Source organism: Acomys minous (assembly GCF_964271855.1).
Source record: "Acomys minous genome assembly, chromosome: 17".
In the NCBI taxonomy this organism is placed as follows: domain Eukaryota; kingdom Metazoa; phylum Chordata; class Mammalia; order Rodentia; family Muridae; genus Acomys; species Acomys minous.
This window is the reverse complement of record NC_140500.1, coordinates 7892089-7916481: the sequence shown is the minus strand read 5'-3', so window position 1 is coordinate 7916481 and position 24393 is coordinate 7892089. Positions and strand designations below refer to the sequence as shown.

Here is a 24393-nt window from a genome sequence, read left to right as displayed (position 1 = left end):
TGTCCTTTTTCTTCAGATATTCCACTTGTCCAGTTGTCTCCAGAGTCCTTTCTTGGATGCTTTTATTCTCCTGTAAAAATAAAAATAAAACCCTCCTTCAACCCTAACTCTGGGACGGTACTTTGTTGTTGGGGGAAACTTATATCTTTCCTATGGCTAGTTTTTTTGGCAACAGAAAAATTATTATATTTAATTGAAATTTTAAATATCTTTTGAAAATTTGAAACTGAAGATACTTTAGTATGTGTGGATAAATTCACATATATTCTCATTTCTCTTCATATAAAAATTCAAGGTTTAAGTTATTTGTTTTTAGACCACAAAGGACATTCACTTTGAATTTCAGCCTTCCATTTGCAAGTAGCTTTTAAACTTAAATCACTGTAACACGTTTGTGCCTGCCTTTGCCTCCCAAGTGTTGGTATTAAAGGCATGTACCTTCCAAATGCTATCATTAAAGGTGTGAACCACTGCCTGGCTTACACCAGGCATTTTCATAGGGTTGTCCTGGTTTAATTTTACTTCCATTTCCCCTTATTTTTTAGTGTTAGCAGTAAACACTCAAATTTTTCAAATATGCAGTATATCACTCTTGTTGATTTATTCTGAATTTTTCCCTGGCAAAATTTCATATTCTAGTCTTAATTAAACTAGTTAATTATCAGTTTGTCCATTATTTTATTATTTCATTATTTTCAGATGCTTCCTATGCCTTGCATGTATGGGCTACACAAAATTTGAAGTCTTTGCTACATTTTGCTAGGTTTTATCATTTCTGTTCATGTCTCTCATGATGAGACACCTTTGACGTTTATCTGTTGGCAGTCCCCATGAAGGAAGAACTGCAGTGAGCAGCTGAGCTTCCTGGAGATGGCCCACCATTTTGCATGGCTGCAGTGGGTGTATCCTGGAGAGGCATGGCCAAAGGGCCTTCATCTCCAGGTGCTTCCTGCTGCTGGCATGCCTTTTCATTCTTGTCATTTCTGTATCCTCATATTTCCGTCATGGTGTGACTGGGTGTGGGGAGACTCTCACTGCCTGTAGTCTGGCGTGATTGATTTCCGGGTATTAGCCTATTCTGTTGGGCAGGTCACCTGCAGATCAACGTGAAGATGTACTTTTATGAACCAACACTGCTGAGATGAATTCATGATTTTGTAATACCTGATGATGACTTCATGATTATTTAATTCCTGGTAATTTTATACAATTCCTGATTTAAATCAAGTATTTTTAAGAAATTAAAAGTTTAGATAATTGATAGAATATTTAAAGATAGAATCAAAAGTAGAATAGCAAAGATTATAAAAGTAGTTTGGTGAGCTCTCATCCACCATAAGCACATAAACCACCTGGAAGAAAAATACATTTGGGACAGATGAGCAAGGAAAACATTCACTCTAGGTTAGGTCCAGGATGAGATCACAGATATCGGTGTGCATCATGATAAGAAAATCCATTAACTAGGTAGGGGTAATTCTATTATGAGTGTAAGAGCAGAGAATGTATGATTAGCAAGTTTAGCTATACAAGACTTCAAAAATAAGACTAAGATAGATGACCTGTTTCTTGGTTTAAAAAAAAAACGTTGTTAACCTATGGCATAAAACAATTTTGCTTTGAACTTATAATGAGCTTGTGGAGTGGAACATACATAAAAACCAATTGCTTTGAATTTATAATAAACTCTTGGAATGAGAGAGAGATAAAAAATATTGCTTTGGAAGCTAGATAAAGAATGTTTGCTTTGGTTCACATTTCGGTAGGAAAGCATGTGATCAATAATCTTGCTACAACTCCCTCTTAGGTAACAAAATGTATTTGTTGTGTGATAGTTGCTTTCAGGGTTATGGGCTAATTTTTCTTATTATTAGAAAACTTTGTTTTCAGAAGTATACAAAGCTAAGAGAAAAAATAAATTTTTGGATTTGAAGCTTTGCTCCATCCACCATCCACCATCCACTAAATATGAGTGAATGTGTGTGTGTTTGTGTGTGTGTGTGTGTGTGTGTGTGTGTGTGTGTGTGTTTTTCTCTTTTACCATCTGGCCATTATCAGTGGCCTGCTAACCACCAGCAGTGGCAGCCTAAGCCAAGAGACATCAGCACTAGCTTGTATAGAGGCTAAGGAGTTAAAGGAGTTTAGAGCTTCTTACCAGCTAGAAGCAGAACTGGCCTACAGTTGCCAGGAGCAATCAGCTCTGGGCCCTGAAGAGTTAAAAGAGTTTAGAGTTTCTCTATGGAGGCAGTTACAATCTGTTCTGGCCTATGCTTGCCAACATCAGTGGAAGCCCCTTTCAGTAACAATCAGTTCCAACCATCGAAGTCAGGTTTTTTACCCTCAGAAAAAAAGTCTGCTGGGTGGTCAGCTGCTGACTCTACCCCTTGCCTCAGTTTGCCCTGGCCTGTTGTGCCAAAGCTGAATTTCAGCGATGTGCCAGTTAGTAGGCTTTCCATTTTGATGACCTTATAGCTACACCATTGCACCATGAGCTGGAAAAGACAGAGATGTTCCCTTTGTTTTCCTAGTTATTTGTCTTATAGCCGATACTGCTACACTGATTTTGGGGTCCCTTCTTCAATATGGCCATTCCATCCTCTGGTCTATAGGATGCTACTTTCTATTAGATTTGGTTCTATTAGTGGTTGATGAACCATCAGTAAGCCATGTGCTAGCTAATTCCATTGGTCCCCACAGTTCAGTAGAGGCCTCTCTGCAGGGACGCATGAGCACTTTAAGTTACTGATCTATTTCCTCCCCCCCTTTTGTTGTTGAAAGAAAAGACTTTTTCCTCTAACATCAATAAACTATATACTATCTGTTAAAAATTACATTCACAATGTCCAGTTCTAAGCAACTAAGTTGTACTAAGCAACCTTGGAGATAGCATCCTACTGTCGACCACATATTTGTCAGTCCAGACTTATAAACTTAAATCACTTACTATCATAACTTGCATTTATCAACAAAAAAACTTCTTTAAAATATTTTCTTAAATCCTAAACAATGTAAGCTTAATTGTGAAATTGAGATTGGGGTATTGTTCTCTTAAAATTGCTTCCTACTGATTTGGCATGTAGTTTTCTTAAGGGGCCAAACAAATTGAGAAAGAGGTCAAGTCTTAAGAAAGTTAGCTGTAACATTTGCTGTCCAGTCTCTATGTGTAGTGAAAATTCAGGCTTAAATGAAGTCCTGTCTGGAACAGTCAATGAGACTGGACCATCTTTTCTTGCCATTTTGAAGTTTTTCTGGAATCAGATTTTTGAAGAAATAACTATTGAGTCAGTCTGTGAAGCAGGATCATCTGGGATACTTGTCTTGGGGGATGTGCTTTCCTTTCTGGTGAGTTATATCTTTCCTAGGACAAAATGTTTTTTGGAAATAGAAAAGTATTCCTTTCAATCGAAAATTAAAAAAAAAATTTTTTTGAGTACTTGAAACTAGATATACCTTTAAGTGTATCTACTTTTTTATTGCAAAGGACATTCACCCTGAATTTGAGCCTGTCATTGGCACGTGACTAATTAAATCATTACAATGATTACAATTAAGTCATTGTAACACTTATGTGCCTTCCTCTGTCTCCTAAGCACTGCAGTCAAAGGCCTGTACCTCCCAAGTGTTAGGATTAAATGTATGAACCAACACTAACCTGTTCATTACAACTCTAGCTATTTAAAACAATTAACATACAGATCCACCTTTCTCTTCTGGGGTTAAAGGCATGGGCTGCCATTGCCCTGCTTAATTATTTTATTTAAGCTTTAAATCACACCAATTCTTAGAGATTTAGAAAAACAGATTTTTAAATGCAGTAACTCTTTGAATTTTCTTAAAACATTTTAGATCTCTTAACTGTGTTTTATAATACCAAATAACAAAAAAAAATCCTTTTAATTGAATAAATAACTTTAGTCTTTATAAGTTAGTTTGGACTAAGTGACCAAGTTGTCCGATGATCGCTCCTGTTTTAATATAATCTTTATCAATTTTGATGGTATCCATAATCTTTCTTCTCCTGTAGAAACAAAAACAAAACCTCTTCCCCAATGTAACACAGATCCTGTTTGCCATTCTGAGATCAACACACCTTTAAATATACAGGCTGATACAATTTGGCTTTTTTTTCTAATGGCCAATGTCGCTCCACAGCTGCTGTGTCCGTGACTGCTCTTTTTTTTTAAATTTTATTTTATTAATTTATTCATATTACATCTCAATGGTTATTCCCTCTCTTGTATCCTCCCATTCCTCCCTCCCTCCCATTTTCCTCTTACTCCCCTTCCCTATGACTGTGACTCAAAGACCTCAACATAAAACCAGAGACACTAAGTCAGATAGAAGAAAAAGTGGGGAAGAGCCTGGAACACATTGGCACAAGAGACAACTTCCTGAACAGAACACCAACAGCCCAGGCCTTAATGTCAATGATTAATAAATGGGACCTCATGAGGCTGAGAAGCTTCTGTAAGGCAGGAGACACTGTCAAAAGAACAAAACGTGACTGCTTTTGATAATACCTTTTAATATTTTTCTCAGGAATAGTCTTTATTTTATAGTTTGTTTCTGAGATTGGAGGAATGCTAATCTGTGTGTTTTCTACTGCTGCAACAAATCATGTCACAATAAATTCATGACTACATTAGCCACATATGGCTTTAATTTTCCTACTTGTCCTCTAGCCTTATACACTCAACCCTATCTTGCACATTGTTTTATCTGAGATAAAGTTCTAATCCCTAGAAGCTGGATATTTACATCCTGAAGAGGCCAATCTTGATGCCAAGATTTTGGTGAAATTATTGTTACTGTTACATCTGCTCCTATGCCTCTTAAACCTTCTATTTTAATGCCAATTATATATACTTTTTTTAAATTTTTTTTTAGCTTAGATCTCTGGTCATTTGTATCAGCTTGCCAAAATACTTTTTTTTTCTGATCTCTCCTGAATTCTTTGTTTTATCTATTAAAACTGTTCTGTCATTGATTACATCCAGAGCAGTGCTGTTTTTAACAAGAGGCATTAAGTCTTTTATTTGTGGATGAGTTTCTCTGACACTGAAGGGGATGATTGAATTAAAATTGATATTGGAGCCTTCAGAAGGCTCCATAGGGAATTTTCCAATGGCAAAGGGTTACCTTGCCAATCTCTTGTTGATCTGCATTCATTAGTCCATTTCCAGCCTTTGCCATACCTTCTGCCTATCCAGAAGGCATATCTTTGTGATATAATATATATATATATATATATATATATATATATATATATATATATATATATATATATATATACACATTGTTCCTAGTAATACTTTGCCTATAATCACTTTTCAAATGGCCTTGCTGACCACAATTAAAATATCTGATATTTAGATTTTTCCTAAGTGTTTTAGAAATTACTTCTCCTATCTGTTTAGCATCATAAACATGAGCTCCAGTATCAGCCATATCTCTAACCCATTCCTCTATTAGTACTGATCTTGTCTCTAAAGGTCTAATCACCCATATGCATTCTGAATCAGCATTTTCAAAAGCCAAAGATTCGATTAATATCTGTTTTACTTCTGAATCTGATACTATTCTAATTATAGCCTCAGTGAATCCGTGCCCCCCCCCAAAAAATTAATGAAAGCTTCTTTTCAGCCTTGTGTAATTTTAGTAGGTATCTCAAACCTCTTTTCTGATATTTCAGTCTCATCCCAAGCATTTAAAGTAGCTAAATGACATAGCAGGAAGGTGTCATCATCCATCTCAAGCTGCCTTTGTAGTTGACCTCTATTTAGGAACTACTTCTTAGAAATATTAATAGCTCTGGATTCCAGTTGTACTCTGTTTCTAGCTTCCTCTATCCACCATTTTCCCCATCGGAACTGAGGATCAGCTTCCAATATTGTGTTGACAAATCTTTCCAGCCTTGGGGATAATTCTGTTCTGATTTGCCTATGAATTTATTAACTGCTTCATATAAAGTAAATGCATACCATATGCAATGATTGCTTCCTTAAATCTCCCCATTCTAACATTTCCATAGGATTCTATTTAGCTTCTTTATGAGCTTGGGGGTACCTATCATCTGCTGGCTGTTCTTGCATTGTAACCGGATAAAGTAAGGTTGGTTTTTTAAGAACCTTGGGTTACCCCTCTTCATTTACATCATGCAGTGATATGGTAGGTTCTTGCCTCAGCTCTTCTGTGTATTAGTATATTTCTTATTTTTCACTTATAAATCTATCTAGGGCTTGTATCTGATTAACTCACTTTTAATATTTGACACAGTTATCATATCACTTTTATACTTAGCACAAAACCACTATGACTATTAAGGATAAACCATGAGTTACCAGACTGATTGGCTATCAACCTCAGTTAAGTCATTTGTCTTTTCATTTCCTGCTTCTATTCTCAAGACAGCTAAAGTAGCACTATACAGGGTCCTAATGACCTGTGTCATGATTTATCCTTAATAAAGGAAAGATTTTTCTCTTTTAATATTACTTAATTCTCTCCTAAAGGACTTTCAGATGTTTTACCAAATCTGATGCCTTCTCAGTTTGTCCTCAGCTGGAATGATTTCTCTGTCCTTGTGGTCAGGCCACATGTTGGAGTGTGAAACATTTTGTTTTTTGTTTTTAACTCCATTGTTCGAGTTTACTAATAAAGACTACCAAGCCAGATGCTGGAGTGTTGCTTTTAAGAAAACCTCAATAGTTCGATTTTACAAATAAAGACGAAGACGCGGGAGCCAGATGCTAGGGTGAATGCCTCCTGTTCAATACAACAGAAAAAGATCACCCAGCTGAACTTTCTTCTCAGATGATGTATCAAAAGGAAAAGGAAGTTCTCCCTCTCCATACTATCTCAAAAAAACCCTCCAACTGAATGTTGCTTTCTTCTACTTCCTGTGTGTCCCTCTGTCCTTCTTTCTGACTTCATCTTACTCTCTGTGGATTTTACCTGGTTCACTCCCTGTCAACTGGTTACTTTCTCCACCTCTTGACCTAGGTAGGATTAACTTTATTTAATCCTGCTGACAATATTCAAGCAGAAATCTCATGGATTAAAGGTTTATGCTAGGGTTGAGCAACACCACAAGTAGAAACAGATTTTCCCAGTAAATAACACAATCTTGGAATTCACAGTGATCAAATGTCCTGCAACATGATGGCTCACCTGGGACCCTGCAGCTAGGATCTGCTCTACTGTGATGCCCAGGTGAGGTTCAATTATCTGGAGTCCTGCAGTTGGTGAGGGATAAGAATAGCTCTCCTGCTCTCATGATCCCAGAGCCATGTCTCCCACCTGCTGCAAGTGGTTAGGTGTGAATTTGATGGAGATCATCTTTCTCACCCATGACACTACATTGAAGATTAATGGAAGGGCCAGGTCTCCATACTGATATGGATTATATTGGTTCACATACAACTTCTGGGATGTGAGAGGTCTACTCTTCCAAGTACTGCAGCTGGCTGTGGGCAGCATCAGCACTCCTGGTCCCATGTCCCCAGAGCCAGTTCTCCCACAATGTCCAGGTGAGGAATGGGGCCAGTTATGAACAGTACTCAAGCATCAATATGTCCCCAGGCAGAACACCACACAGAAAGTCTTGCTGTTCCCTAAAAGCTCTTCATTTTTATCACCCACAAAATATAATGACTTCTGCATCAGTTATTTTTTACTGTTGTGATTAACCACTACAAGGCAACATATAGAAATATTTATTTTGGCTTCAAATTCCAGGGGGATAGACATTCCTCAAGACAAGGGGGCATGACAGCAGGTAGCAGGCATGGTGACCAGAGCAGCAGGCAGAGGTTTCATATCTTCAAGCAAAATAATAAGCAGAGAGTGAAATGGAAGTAAGGTGAGGCTTTCAACACATAAACCAGCCCAGTGATGCACTCCCTCCATCAGAGGTGCATATGCTAATCCTCTCCAAGCAGCATGATCAACAGAAAACCAAATATCTATTGCCTGAGCCTAGGAGGGACATTCCTCATTAAAACCACAACATTGTGATTTTGTTTTTAATGCTTACCTTGAATTTCATTGATACCAATTTTCTAGCAAAAGACAGTCTTTAAAACTTTTTAATCCTTATTTATATGTTTATTTATTTGCTTGATTGATTTTGGGGTGTGTGGCCTGTACACCAAGTACCTGTGTAGAGGGCAAATGACAACTTTTTGTTTTGGTTTTTCAAGACAGAGTTTTTCTGTGTAGCCTTGGTTGTCCTAGCTGTGCTTTGTAGACCAGGGTAGCCTCAGATTCACAGAGATTCATCTGTCTCTGCCTCTTCCTCTGCCTTCCTGTGGGATGGATGATGAAGTTATTTTTATATAATTATGTTTATTTCTCTTAGTTTATTTCTTAACCCAGCTATCACACAAATATCGATACTATTTTAATTTGTTTATAAAGCTTTACAACACAATCTTGATCAGCTTAAGTCTGTTCTTAACCCTCTATTTTGTCCTGACTACTTCTTTTCCAAAATTCCCGAGTTACTAGTTTTTAGTCCTTTCTTTCTCCAGATGAAGCTTCTTTACTTCTCCTGCATCTCTGCCTGTGGGTAAATCCCCTACTTCCTCTTCTAACTCCTCCTCTTCTGGCAGGGAGGAAGTCCAGCCCTATTCTCTCCCCTGCTCAGTGATTGGATGTAAGCTGCTTTATTGGAATATCAGGAGATAATTGGGGAGCAGTGTTTGTGCAATATTGGGACAGGTGATTCTTAGAACAAGGATTACAACCAGATATGGAGGTTACAGAAATCATTATTTTAATTATGCAATGACCTTATGACAATAGCTGGGATTGCAAATTTAATCCACTGGGCCCAGCTCAGGACAATGTTCAAGAGTTGTTTCTCTCCTTTTACCATGTTGGTCCGAGGGATAAAATCCAACTTGTCAGGCTTGGTGGCAAATACTGGTTTCCACTGAGATATCTAGCTAGCCCCTCTTGAAAGGTTTTACTCTATGATGATTATAAAAGTTAATAGCCATGCACTCTGAGGACACATGGATACAATGACATTGCGCCTAAGATGCTTCCTGCATATGAGAAAGTAGCCTTGTGATAACATCTTATTCTTTGTTCAATCTTGATTTATTTTACTTTATTTTATTTTGCCAGCATGTTGCTATACCTTGGGGCTTAACCCAAGGCCTCCCCTGTATTCAGCATCCATTGTACCACTGAGATACAACCCTATCTCTCCAAATGCCCTTTGAAAGGACTGGCTTTCTCAAACTCTTGCTTTTAATAAAAAGTTTAATGGCTAGCTTTGAAATGCTAGAAAAAAAGTTGAAACTTCTTGCTACATGATTTTAATAACATGATTAAATCTGTGCTGAAAACAAATGATCAAATGTGTAACATAAGTAATGAAAGAAGGGAGCACATATTAATGAGAAATCTAACCTTAGAAGCGTCAAAATCTAGAATAAAAAAAGAGAGTTAACAACTTCTAAATTGTTAAAGACACATACAAACATTTTTCATGTGGAAAGGATAGATTTGAACAAATTATTTTAATGTGACTTGACCAGTATGAACATTTTTCAGCTCTAACTATCTTCAATATTGAACAGTAAATTCAATGAAAGTAGAGATTTTGGGGAATAGGAAAATTTTAAAAGTGATTTGAAGATAAGTGAGAAGCAAACACTTCCCTTGATTGAGTTTTAAACAAATAAATTAATGAAATGCAATTTGCAAATCCTTGAAAATAAAAGCAGTTTTAAAGTTCAGTATGGGTTCTCCAAAGAAGTCTTCCCAGAAAAATATTAAGTGCTACCCCAAAGTTCTGAAAATGCTATCAGCGGATATTTTGATCATGAGTAAAAATAATTGTTGAGGTCTTTACACATTAAAAAAAAATAATTCCTGTAGTACCTCTTATGATGCAAAGCAAGTAAAATGTACATTCTTGGCATGAGCTTGCACAGACCAATAGAAAACTTACTACAGCTTAGTTTTCAGTTCTCCATTATTCTCAACCTCAGAACTTCTGTGCTCATCTAAGCATTTGCTTTCCTTCTCTGTGAGCTTCATCTCTGCAAGTCCAGTTTCTGAAGAGTCAGTTTCCCCAGGGAGTTGGAGCTTCTTCATAAATATTAGGATGAAGAATGCTGGGAGATAGCTTAATCCTTTTACTGCTGCAGGCACCCCAAGGTAAATGTACCTATTGAAAAGAATTAATCTGTATTAAATCTTAATGTTTCTTGAGAGCTAATTTTGTATATTCTTACAGATCCTTTATTCCTTGAAGAATATTACATGGAGACAATTATGCCCAGGTATTTTATATAATATACTTTACTGATTTATTACTTTTGTTTGCTAAAATGTCAAAAAAAATCCATAAAACTTTACACATATTTTCTTCACGTTTGTTTTGGCTCATTTCCATTGTCATCCTGACTGGATTTAGGATCATTATAGAAGTATATCTCTGAGTGTGTCATTGAGGATGTTTTCAGAAAGGTTTGAATGGCATTGAATTCCCATCATGAATCTGGGAAGCACTCAATGCTTCCAGAAAGAACAGTCAACGTAACCAGCCTCCTCAAACTTAGCCACCTGTGCCTTTACTTCACACTCTGCCACCATGCCTCCCCTGCCATTATCACATGGCCTCTGAAATACTGAGCAAAACAAATAAGCAGAAGCATTCTAAATTATGCTAAGAGAACTCCTTTTTTGATTGCACTTGTATAAAACATCATAAAGTCACTTTTAATGTGGTCTCTCCTCAGAATTGGTGTGATATTGCAATCCTTATATATCTAAAATAATGACTCAGTCGTTTTAGTTAGCAAATTCAATTTGTTAATTTTCATACATGAATTTGGCATGTACAGGATTCAATTTATCTTATAATTGATTTTATTTTAACTTATGCATTGGTGCTTGCTATCTGAATATATGTATGCTCATGAGTCCTAGGAGTAACTTCAACCTGGGAGCTGTAGTAAGAGGTAGTTATGATCTTCCCAATGTGGAATTGAATTTATGTCCTCAGCAAGAGCAATATGTGTTCTCAAACTCTGAGCCATCTTTTTAGCTGCTAATTCTTTCATTTGAAGAACTTGTCCAGTTTAATCATGAAGACAGTACAAGCTTCCTAAAATGAATTAGGTAATTTTTAATTCCACCATTTCTTAGAAGAACTTATATACTGTTATAAGAATCTGTTCTTTGTAAATCTGATAAAATATGCCTTAAAGTTTTTTTATTTCGTGTGTTTAAATTTTTTTGACATATGCACATTTCTAAATAACTATGAGAGTATTCCTTCCTGTTCTCAACATGTCTACACTAAAACCTGGTATGATGCATAGTTGTCAACTCCATACAATCTAGCATATGCCTGAGTGGAGTATGTTAACCTGTAAACACATCCAAGGGACATTAATTGAGATGAGACGAGCCTGCCCAGAGTTGGTGTTACCATTTTAAATCAGGAGATCCTGGACTGCATAAGAATAGAGAAAATTTAGCCAGGGCTTGGTAGTGCAGACCTTTAATCCCAACACTTGGGAGGCAGAGGTTGCATAAGAATAGAGAAAATGTAGCCAGGGCTTAATGGTGTAGACCTTTAAACCCAACAGTTGGGTGGTGGCATAGATAAATATATCTCTATGTACTCAAGGCCAGCTTGTTCCACAAAGTTAGTTCCAGAACAGCCAGTACTATATACAAAGCAGCCAAATATTGAACAAGGAAAGCAAGCAAGCAAGCAAACAAACAAACAAACAAGAATAGAAAAAATGATCAGGTCTCCATCTATAGAAGAAAGTATAAATAAAGTATATAAGTGCTGATTCTTAACACTTTAGATATAACAGTATAGAAATATAATTAATTTTTTTCTAAATGGATAATAGATTAACAAATATCTTGGTTCATTTTCCTGCCACTATTAAAAAAAACAATTTACAAAATCAGTTTATGGGAGAAGCGTTAATTTGCTAACAATTCCTGGATACAGTCCACCATTCTGAGGAAGTCAAGGCAACTGGAACTTTAACACACACAGATATGCTGACAGAGGTAGTTGAGTCTTTTCACTATGTTACTATGGGTATCCTAGGATGAAAATGGGATCTTAGCCAGCCACAGCCATAAACACTTTGGACAGGGCAATGACCAGCACTTTTCTCTCCCAGAATTTCTCAGTATAGTGCTGACTTTAAAAAAAAAAGTAAGATTTGCTCATACTTAAAGAAGGGAATAATTTCTTTGGGCCGAAGAGGCTTTAGGAACAAGAATTCTTTGCTACAATGCAGTCTGTAGCAAACAAAGTTACTCTGTAGGCTTCCTTGGTCTTAATACCCTAGACAGAAAACAGGGTAAGAGCCAGAGTTTGTTTCAAGGTCAACCTGACATGATCTTGCGGGGTGGAACATCAGTGAACCCAGAGTTCGTTCACTATACTGTTAGTGGCATGTGCCTGCTAAGCAATGAGAGTGGTGGAAAACATGGTAGTAGCTGTTTTTAGTTCAAGCAGCAGCATGCGATCACCCATCACTAGATGCAACCAGATCTCAAATACTAGGCTCCTGGGTCTCCTGCTTCTTGATGGTGATGGCTTCAGTTATTTCCATATGTGGCCACCTCCTCTCACTTGTGACACTATCAGCTTGTACCACAGTCACTCTATGGAGATACATTGTGTTGCTATGGCAGCTAATCCCTAAATGCAATCAGGAATTTTTGGGTTCACAGAGATGAGACTATTGGTCATAATTAGATGAACAAAGTCTCCAGATAGTCCTCTGGCTAATGCACCTGGGACACTTGGTTAAACTGCATGGTACTACACATATTTGGGATTCTCATCAATTCAGGCTACAAACATGAGAGAGCTGTGAGCTTTTCAGGTCTTAGAGTGCCGCAATCCATGCTGCCTAAATGTGCTGAGACTCTGTGATCCTAAGCCCTGCAGAAGAGAGGAGTCCCCCCTCTCGGTCCATGGATATGGTTTGGTAAGTGCTGAGAGGTTTTGTTCACACCTACAACACAGCTGTCCCAGGTCCTGAATCTTGCTGTCCTGTTTATCTCCTGTGTTCTGCCATACTAGCTCAGCTCAAAATACTTCTGGCCCTGCTACTTCAAGGTATCAAGTGTATCCAGCACCTTGTAAAAATAGGGAAATATTAAAATATATCAATAAGAAAGCCATACTGTCCATGTGCATCCTGAAAATGATGCCGTATGTAATCTTACTACTCAAGAAAATGTTGTATATGAATGCGGACATTTTATGCTCCAAAAGTAGGTCTTAAAAGTTATCTTTACCTAAAGCGATTTATATCATACATCCTGCAAGCTCCTGTATCACCACATTTCTGAGTTCCCCAATGTAAACATGTTCTGTCTATCAAAGCACCAAGGTAAATAGGTCCTGAGATGCCACCTGCAGTGAAGATAAAAAAAACACCACACCCCAAACAGATTAACAACAATAATGACAAAAGACCCACCCCAATGGTAGAAAAAAAGAGAGTAAGAGAAAGATATTATTTATTTGGAAGCACTTCAATTTCCCTAGTTTTGAAAGGGCAATATAATGAATTACAAATCAAATGCTCTAAACTTGCTTTGAGGAATTATGCCTTAATATAAAGTTTCTGGATCACAACAAATGAAATCCATGTATAAGATGCTAGGAAAGTATTGATTTAGTTCATAATCATGGCCCTCGTGTATTTTCTGAAATCTCTTCTATTGGTTTTCTATACACCCAACTAACAAAACCATTTTCTTCTCATTTTATTGGTGTATCTACTACAAGATGAAAGGTATAATTAAGTTCAGGTGAAATCTTTAAAGATAAGGAGAAACAGTTTTCATCTCTATAGTTACTTCATTCTCAAACTAATTACAAGTGGTAATTTCCAAACACAAAGGCTTGTAACCTGAAGTTCAGGGTAAAGAGGTCAGGGTACATCTATGTTAAAGATGTTACAAGGTCATTGGAACATCCTCCACGTGGACAGTTGGGATAGTGCAGATCCAGAGATAAGTTATCTTTACCTCTCTTATTGATCATTCATTTGTCTGACCACATGGTTGTGTGACTATCACAAGGAACTTTAGTGATGTCTTGACTTAGGAGGTTATGAGCCTCCACCCACCGAAGCACTAAAAGTGCCAGCAGATAGCATCAGGGTCTACAGCAGAGCATTCCCTGCTTCGCTGTTACTGCCCTATGTCATGTTCTCACTGGTATACTTGAGAAGTACCTTGTTCATGGATTCCTTTATTCTCGAACTATAAACATCCCAAACAGCTCTCATTTTACAGCATGTTCGGATCACCTGAATCTGTGTGCCCGTGTCATGGTCACTCATGATTTGATTCTAGAATAAACCCGTACTCCATTTAAGACAAGAGTTGTATTTCGGGTTAACAAGATAACTTCTGTCTTCTTATTTAGGCAAAACTATTTGTGTTTACTAAGCACCTAATATAGGTCTGATATGTGGGGGAACTTCATACCAAATGTTCTTGTGCAAAATGTATGTAATCCAACTCCCAATGACTTCTCTTCAGATTTGATACACCTGAAAAAAATATATGTGATATATACATACATATATACATAAAATTTCATCACACAAATCCATATCTGCCCTACCATCCTCCAGTGACAGTGGTAATTAATGATTCTAATGCTTAAGCTTTTCATCCTAAAGTGAGAATGGTACAGCTCTGCCTCTGTTAAACCCATACTGAGGAAGGAGAGTAACTACTTCTAAAAGTTGTCCTCGGACCACATCTAAAGCACAGCTGAGCTCCTTAACAGAGATTTTTCTGCTAACTTAGATGAAGAGGTTTCTGGTGACAGTGGCAACCACCATGCCAAGCATAACATAAAGGACCCAACTTTTGAAACCACAAGCCAAACAAACCTTTCCTTCTCTTAAGTTGTTTATCAGGCTTTTTCTAACATTGATAAAAAACATAACATATGCCATATAAAAATTTAAGGTATGGTAAGTGAATTCCCACAGATAAAAAAAGAAAGAGCCAATTACCCATGATATGGCTTTGAGAAAATTACTTTGTTATATGGATTTAACAACTTTAAACATTTTTCTCCATTATACTGCCCACAAATATAGACTTTAGATAGTTTTGAGAATTACATTCAAACGGGAAGCCATAAGTTCATAAGGATAAAAACTGAAAAAATATTCTTATAAATTAGAAATATGGAAGCCATTTTAAAATATTGTCTTTTCCCACCAAGTACATCCTTGGGTATGAAAATCAAAATATTTGAGGTTCTAACAGGAGAGTTCAGCTGCTCATATGTATAACTGTTGGAATTTTGTTTTGGAAATCATTTTATGGAATACTTTAAGAAAACACAACAGACAAGAAAAATAATGATAGTATGTAAACAGCAGTGCTATATTTTCTATCATTTATATTGAAAGAATTAAATTCAGCAAGAAGGGGCAAAGAAATATAAGAAAAATAATTTCAATACCCCTTGCCCTCGTTACACCAATGAAGCACACATTGGGTCCTATAAGATGGCTCAGTAGATAAAGTTCCTTGACACTAACCTTGGTAAACTGAGTTCAGTACCTGGAACCCATGTGGTGCAAAATGAACCAACTCCTGGGAAATGTCTTTTCATTTCAGTATGCATGCCATGGCAGAAGAACACGCACAGGAACACAAAAACATACTCATGCATGTTCACACTAGCACATACACACAAAATATTTTAAATAGTAATACATTAAAACCTCATCCAGCCACATTTTCTTAGACCTAGTTGAAGAGTCACCTTTAAAAGTAAGATAACTGAGCAACTGAGTGGGATGGAAGTGGGAGCAGGTACGTAGCAAACATGAGAGCGTCTCTCCAGAGCATGTTGGGAGATTCTAACAGGAGAGTTCAGCTGCTCATGTGCCCTTCACCTATAACCATCCTCCACTATTGGGAAAAGACATCCTTATCAACTGAGCATGCAGCTTTGGCATTGAGGCACAGGGAGTACTGAGGGAGAAAGGAGACAGTGTTGACCAATAGCAGCTGAATCTGCCTGGCATGTTTTGGGGTGACAAACGTCACAGCCAAATGTCCCTCAGTAAAAATGAGAATTAAAAAGTATCAATACTTGGTGCCTTTATCTGTCCATGACCAATAAACTGAAGAAGGGCATATACCACTTCTGCATTTCGTGAGTATAAAAATATATCACCTTACAAGAGAAAATGAACAAATAAGGACATATATCTAACCTATTCAAGTGAGTATGTGTGAAGGGTAGAATCAGGGGAAAGGAAGAGCTAAGTGGGAGGAAGGGGTGTGTTGGCAGTCAGGAAGGGACAGAAAAGAGGAGACTATGAGGAGAGAGGAGAGGAGGGAAAAGGAGAGGAGAGGTAAGGAAATAAAGAAGACAAGACCAGAGAAGATGAGAGAAAATAAGAGAAGACAAGAGAGGAGAAGAGAAGTGTAATGGAGGAAGAGGAGAATGGAAAAAAATAAGGAAAAGAGAAAAGGATTTGGTAAAGAAGGAAGTGGAAAGGGAGACTGGGCAAGGAATTGGAAAAGCACAAAGAAAGAAAGAATTGACAAACATGGTCCAGTCGATAAGGACATTGTATTTTATACATAAATTAATCACACATCATGGTGAATTCAACTTCGCAGCTAAATTACAATGAGATAATAAAAGGCAGGTAGAACTGTTTTCCCATTGTGAGTGTGTGTGGAATTTTCTAGACTGCAAAGAACACCTGCTAAGAATATAAACTTTGAAACGTGGCTCTGCCACATCCTCATTTTATGTGTAAGATCTGAACATCTGCCATTGGCCTCATAACCCTCCTTGTTCCAGAGTCTATGCTAGTGCACTAATGTACTTCCTGGTTAGAGAGCATCTGCCATTGCATACGTGTTTCTTTATAAAGACGGTTTGAGGTCAGGACGTGAAGGGACCCTGGTCACTTTTACACAAGATTTCACACTCTGCCAGTCAGTTGGTTGAGCCACAGGAAGTGAGTGCTACCCAAATATTCTCCACCTGTCAAAACATGGTGTGGCTTCATTTAGGCTTAAGATATAAAGGTCAGAAATAGAAAGGATGGGAAGGAAATTTCTACCAAATTTTAAATTATTGCTAAATTCAGGAATGTTTAGTATAAGAGTCTCGATAAATGTATGTTTAGAGCACTGAGGTTCTAGGGACCAATAACAAGGGCCTCTCTTGGGAACATTAATATAAAAGAACAAAAATCTAAATGACAACAGTGGGATGACTCAGCAAGTATAGATTTTAGCCATAAAGACTTGGTGATCTGAATTTAATCCCCAGAACCCAGGAACATTAGTAAAATATTAAAATAAATACACCCAAGTCAGTGGAATGCATCTGTAATCCCAGCATTCCCAGTGAAATAGGAGGAGAAAACAGGACTGCTTGGCACCTTGAGGCCCAGGTAGGCTGGAGTGCACAGGCAGCACAGCAGCAGAAATAACAAGAGAGACCCTGCCTCAAAACAAGATGAAGGAGAAAACTGAATCCCCAAAAATGTCTTCTGACCTCCCTGTGTTCTTAGTGGCGCACACACACACACACACACACACACACACACACACACACACACACACACACACACTTACATGTGTGTACACTATGAAAAAGGAAAGAGAAATATAAATGAAGGTCTTACTTATTACCTCAGGAGAACCATGTACCCAGGTATGGCTGCTAGAGAGTAGATGAAACTGAAAATTACTGTCAAGATTAAATAGTACTGCAGCATCTTAGCACAGTCAGGGCCCTTGTTACACAGCCCGAGGACAGCAGATGAGTTTCCTGATGATCGAATGCAGCTGCAGTTTTGAAACACCTGTCAAAAAACAAACAAACAGAAAACAGTGTTCTATTTAAGGAAGAAAAATACTGGGCTTAAACCTTCTGTATTTTCTACACAGATGTCAGATCAAATGGAGAGTGTTGTGGCCAATGACATAACTGAGAAGAAGAGAACTTACCTAGGATGAATGAGAACAGAGTTTGAGCACAAACACCATTAAATAAAAAATACTAACTAACTAAAATGGAGGCTTCCTTTCCTCTATATTTCCAGCTCCTTTTTGTATCTCAGAATTCTATCACAAAATATGAGCATGTAGGTTTTTAAATGACACTACTTTTTTAATTAAACAGATTAAATTTACAAAAATTCAATTGCTCTGAATGCACTTTATTTTTACTTATTCAGTTGGTTGGCTGGTAGGCTGTGTGTGTGTGTGTGTGTGTGTGTGTGTGTGCATAAATGTGTCTATGTATGGATATGTGTTTGTCATGGCATATAAGTAGAAGTAAAGGAATAAGTTGTGAAAGATACTTTTTACCTTACACAACATGGGTCCCAGCATATAATTCTTGTGGTGTAAATAAATAATGTCTTGTTTGATATATTTTACCTAGTACTAAGTACTACAACAAAATGTATTTCAGAATGTTGTTGGAATAATTAGGTGCTTACAATTAAATAGTCATGTCCCCAAGAAAAGAGTTTATATAAAAAATAAAGTTGATATTTTTTAATTGTTCTATTTCCAGGTCTGGTTAGGAATCAAAATTTATATTTAATCTTGCTTATCAATCAAGAAAAGTGCTAGACTCTTTATCATGATAAACTATCATGTTTAGGGACTGGAGAGATGGAAGTCAGAAAACTCTTACACAAACATGAGGACCTAAGTTTGCATCCCCAGCACACACATGAGAAATACATGCTTAGAGGATTTACTTGCAACACTGGTGCTCTGAAGTTGGGAACAAGTGGTTCTCTGGGGCTCACTTACCAAGAAGCCTACAAGAACCAGCAAATTCCAGGCCAGTGTATTGGCGTAACATCCTTGTGGACTGTGCAGTTAACCCTGGTTCATTCAAATGCTGATTTCTCTACCCCACTATCTGGTTTCAATCTGGACATTGGATTGTGATGTTTGTTCTAAGTATCTCCTGTCTTGAGTTTGTGTAAGCATGTCACCATTTGTTCTCTGTATTGCCAATAAAAGCCAACTAGTCAATACTGAGCAATAAGAGAATAGGATGGAACATACTGGTCAGTGAGAGGAGGAGAAAGAAAAGGAGTACAAGAGGAATGCATGTGGAGGAGACTGGGAAACATGAGGAGAAATGAGCTAGACTTAGGAAATGAGTAAAAAGCAAGTATAATGTGGGAAATATGAATAGAGGAAAATATAGTAGCTTAAAGGTTTATAATGGAATATTTATTGCACAGTATTGTGCTTTAGGCTAATAAAATTAATCTTAGACTCTCTGTATGGTTAAGGAGTAACAATTGATTTATACTAAAATTATAAATAAAATTTAATATTAAATATTAATAATCTTTCAATACCTGTGAGATCCTATCTCAAAAGGACAAAGGACAAATTACATGGGACCTGAGATTTCACAGCTTAGGTTATCTCCCATCCTCCATATGCATAGGCACCTGCACACACACACAGACACACACACACACTCACACTAAATACATACATACAACCATGCATACAACATACACACATGCATACATAAAAATAGTTGAAGCAAGCTCATGATATGAAAAATATAAAGTTTCTGTCCACTTCACCTACACAGCTGTGGGCCTTTGTCTGTAGGTGGAGGAGACACTCCCTTCCATTAAGCTTTGTGCTTGGAAATAGATGGGTGTACAAGGCTGGCAGACCCTAAAATGTGTAAAAGGCTAGATCCTTGCAGGGACACTTTTTTTTTCTTTTTTTAAAAAATATTTTATTGATTTATTCATATTATATCTCAATTGTTATCCCATCTCTTGTATCCTCCCATTCCTCCCTCCCTCCCATTTTCCACTTACTCCCTTCCCCTATGACTGTGACTGAGGGGGATTACCTCCCCCTGCATATGCTCATAGGGTATCAAGTCTCTTCTTGCTTGCCTGCTATCCTTCCTCTGAGTGCCACCAGGTCTCCCCATCCAGGGGATATGGTCATATATGGGGCATCAGAGTTCGTGTGAAAGTCAGACCCCAATCTCCACTCAACTGTGAAGAGCGTCCTGTCCATTGGCTAGATCTGGGTAAGGGTTCAAGGTTTACTGCACGTATTGTCCTTGGCTGGTGCCATAATTTGAGTAAGACCCCTGGGCCCAGATCTACCTATCATAATGTTCTTCTTGTAGATTTCTAGGACCCTCTAGATCCTACTATTTCACCCTTCTCCCATGCTTCTCTCACCTAGAGTCCCAATAGGATGTCCTCCCTTCTGACCCACTTTCCTGGTAAGTGAATACTTTCATGGGACATGCCCCTTGTGCTAGTGTCCACCTATAAGTGAGTATATACCATGTGAGTCTTTCTGCTCTGGGTTAACTCACTCATTATGATCATTTCTAGCTCAATCCATTTGTCCACAAATTTCAGGAATTCTTTGTTTTTAATAGCTGAGTAGTATTCCATAGTGTAAATGTACCACAGTTTCTTTATCCATTCTTCTACTGAGGGACACTTAGGCTGTTTCCAGGTTCTGGCTATTATGAATAAGGCTGCTATGAACATGGTTGAGCAAATGTTCTTGTTGTGTGCTGGAGCATTTTCTGGGTATATTCCAAGGAGTGGAATAGCTGATTCTTGAGGAAGCCCTATTCCCAATTTTCTGAGATAGCGCCAGATAGATTTCCAAAGTGGCTGTACTAGTTTGCATTCCCACCAGCAATGAAGGAGTGTTCCTCTCTCTCTGCATCCTCGCCAGCATGTGGTGTCACTTGAATTTTTGATCTTAGCCATTCTGATGTGTGTAAGATGGAATCTCAGTGTTGTTTTGATTTGCATTTCCCTGTTGACTAAGAACGTTGAACATTTCTTTAAGTGTTTCTCAGCGATTCTATATTCCTCTGTTGAGAATTCTCTGTTTAGTTCTGAGCCCCATTTCCCAATTGGGTTATTTGGTTTGGTGGTGTTTAATTTCTTGAGTTCTTTATATATTTTGGATATTAGACCTTTGTCTGATGTAGGGTTGATGAAGATCTTTTCCCACTCTGTAGGCTGTCACTTTGTTCTGTTGACAGTGTCTCCTGCCTTACAGAAGCTTCTCAGCCTCATGAGGTCCCATTTGTTAATTGTTGACTCTAAGGTTTGGGCTGTTGGTGTTCTGTTCAGGAAGTTGTCTCCTGTGCCAATATGTTCCAGGCTCTTCCCCACTTTTTCTTCTAACTGACTTAGTGTCTCTGGTTTTAGGAGTTACTCTAACCAAGCAAGTAAAGGACTTGTTTGAAAAAATTTCAAAACTCTGAAGAAAAAGATTGAAGATGACATGAGAAGATGGAATGATCCTCCTTGTCCGTGGTTCAGGAGAATTAACATAAAAAAAGATTGAAGATGACATCAGAAGATGGAAAGATCTCCCTTGTTTGTGGATCAGGAGAAGTAACATAGAAAAAAATGGCCATCTTACCAAAAACAATTTACAGATTCCATGCAATCCCTATTAAAATACCTACACAATTTTTCAAAGACATTGAAAGTTCAATTCTCAACTTCATATGGAAAAACAAAAAACCCAGAATAGCTAAAAACAATCTTGTACAATAAAAGATCCTCCAGAGGAAACTCCATACCTGATCTCAAGCTGTACTATAAAGCAACAGTAATTAAAAGACTATGGTACTAGCACAACAATAGGCTGGTTGATCAGTGGAATCGAATCGAAGACCCAGATATGAATCCACACACATATGGTCACTTGATTTTTGACAAAGAAGCCAAATCTATTCAATGGAAAAAGGATAGCATCTTCAACAAATGGTGCTGGTCTAACTGGATGTCTATGTGTAAAAAAAAAAATGCAATTGGACTCATATTTGTCACCATGCACAAAACTCAAATCCAAGAGGATCAGGGACACTTTCAAAGCAAACCGCGTAGACTTTAGGCTAAAAGGTATCAAAAGCTGCATCTTTGAAGAAAAACATATCAAAGCTGCCCTGGAGACAAGCGTCCAGAACTGTCTAGGATGTGGCTCCTGCAATTCAGATACCTTTGGTTTAAAAATCCAGAGGTCTGAGGTGGGGGTCCTCACTCCCCCATTTCTCCCTGCACAGCTCCCAGTCTTTGTCCTTCTTTTATCATTATGTTTAGTGAAGTAATATCTAGTTCTTTGACACTTGACTGTCTTTATTTTAACCAAGTGCAGTTGGTTACCTGACCTTTTACAAGTCTGAGGCTCCCTTCCCCGACTAGACTCCCATTGTATCAAGCCCAGCTAAGACACTCAGTGCTCCCTCAAGCTAGAGGATCTGAATGGAAAGTTCCCTCACTGCCAAAGAGGCCTTATGACTGGTTCACCAGACAGAGCCTTCTTCAGCTAGTCTCCAGAAGGATGAAAAAAAAAACCTCTGTGGTCAGATTCTTAGCTCAGCCTCCCGGAGCAAGAAACCCACAGTTTGCACCTAACATGGGGCAACATCTTCATCTACTGCTAAAAAGTAAAAATACCAGTCACGACAAAGGAGGGTGAGTTTTCCCATGCTTAAAAAGTCTTGACAGGGGTAAAAATCTTTATATCATCTACTTTTCCTACTTTTCTCTTCTGGTCAGACCCCTTGCATGGGTCCGATAGAGTTTGTGACTGAAGCCTTTTGGTGAGGGCAACTCTCTGACACTGGTGGAAGACTCCCTAACCTAACCTCTGGACCCTGACTGCTCAACTGGGTGTGGGAGATGACCTTATAGCCTCTCTAAACAAAAACTGGTTACACAGCGATCAAGCAAAAGACATCTGGGGCGGCGGCCAGTCCTGAAACTGCGCTAGGCTGGTGTTTGGTGATGGTAGTGAATCCCTCCAACAAGAAATTGTTTAGGGAACATTGACCATCCTCAGCAGCATTTCCTGTCTTTTTCTATCACCATGGGAAGCAGTTCTTCACGTAGGAAGGACCCTTTTATGAGCACACACAATATTTATAACCCTTATACATGGTCCTGAGTTGCTTCCGTTGTCTAAAATATAAATACTCAAGGTATAATAACATCTCCCCAATTTCCATGTATCTTAAGTATGATCCTCCAATGTTTCAAACTAATCCAATATATGACCCTTCCTAAATCTTCCCCAAAAGAATTTCTATGAGGGCTACATACTGGACAGCCTTACCTACCTTATTGTATGAGGGCTACATACTGGACAGCCTTACCTACCTTCTTCCCCCCGCCTCAATTCAACCACCCAGCTACTCACAGAGTTCTACTGCAAACACAGGCTGCCCTCATTCCATTCCCCTTCCAGTGAAGAAAACAACCCCTGATTCCCAGGCTCCTAGATAGAACCACCCCCTCAAAAGCCAGCCAACCAATAAATAAATAAATAAATAAATAAATAAATAAATAAATAACAAATAGCCAAGTAATTCCATGGCCTCTCATCTCCTACCCTATACCACAGACCAGCCTTATAATCTCCATGATTCTGTGACAAGATCAAAAACTCAGATTAAATTCCTGACAGACTCTGCCACTTCTACTCATGACTCCTTTGGGGACCAGAATTTCAAAAATTCCCAGTGTTCTCATTCAGGAAAAATCAGACTCAGATTATACTCCCTGGGGACTCCTTAAACTTTTTAGCCAAAACCCCTTCTTTACAGAGTTGCAGAAGATATTTTGTTGTACAAATTGTTTCTGTACAATCCAAACTAAAAATAAAACAATCTCTTCCCCTGACAACACCTGTTTAAAACCATATCAACCAGTCAACCTTAGTGTAAACAAACTCATCTCAGTCCCCAACCACAAATCTAAGTGCCTACTGACTCATCTGAGCTGGGCCAAGAAAAAGCCAATGCTCTTAAGCTTCAGGGCTCTAAATGTGCCCCCACTAAAGGCCTCTACAACTGAATTATTCAAGTCAGTGATGATCCTGTTTGTCCGAAGTAAAATCCACAGGAGTCTCTGCCATTTTCAGCACAGAGGCAAAACTAAGTCCCGACCTTGCCCACAACTTTTCCAATCTGGCTTCAGGCTACAAAAGTTAAGCTCAAGGGTGTCAGATCTAATAAAACACTGGCACCTTTTCCTGGGGCTGTGCCCACCCAAGGTAAGTACTTCCCCTAGACTGTCTACCCTGGCCAGCCCAACACTGGAAGAACTCTAGAGCCTGGAGTTGTCCGGTTCTCTCCCTGGCTTCTCTCTATTCCCACCACTCAAACACCCAAAACAAAAAGGACAGAGGTACAAAGACAGGCATAAAAATAAAATTGACAAGGACCTGCCCTCTGGGTGGCCACAGGCTGGCTGCCACTACATGCACTCTCTGGGATGGCTGGGAAAAGGTGGCTTGTGGTCTTCACTCTGGTGGTTCTTGACTTCA

General features: G+C 38.3%; 2 protein-coding genes across 2 annotated transcripts in view; one reads left to right on the top strand and one right to left on the bottom strand.

Annotated features, from left to right (window-relative positions):
• The window catches only part of IAPP (islet amyloid polypeptide), a gene marked incomplete at its 5' end in the record, with an annotated part of 432665 nt that overhangs the window by 167977 nt on the left and 240295 nt on the right, over nt 1-24393 (top strand). The gene's annotated exons all lie outside the window — the stretch shown is intronic.
• Nucleotides 9516-24393, bottom strand: part of LOC311588541 (solute carrier organic anion transporter family member 1A5-like) — a 38043-nt gene continuing 23165 nt past the window's right edge. The window contains exons 11-14 of the mRNA XM_084766286.1: nt 17707-17879; nt 14506-14570; nt 13303-13420; nt 9516-10183 (exon numbers count right to left, since the gene is read on the bottom strand). Of these exons, the coding sequence (XP_084622412.1) occupies nt 9964-10183; nt 13303-13420; nt 14506-14570; nt 17707-17879 (576 nt within the window). The 3' untranslated portion in view covers nt 9516-9963. The remainder of the gene's footprint in view (nt 10184-13302; nt 13421-14505; nt 14571-17706; nt 17880-24393) is intronic.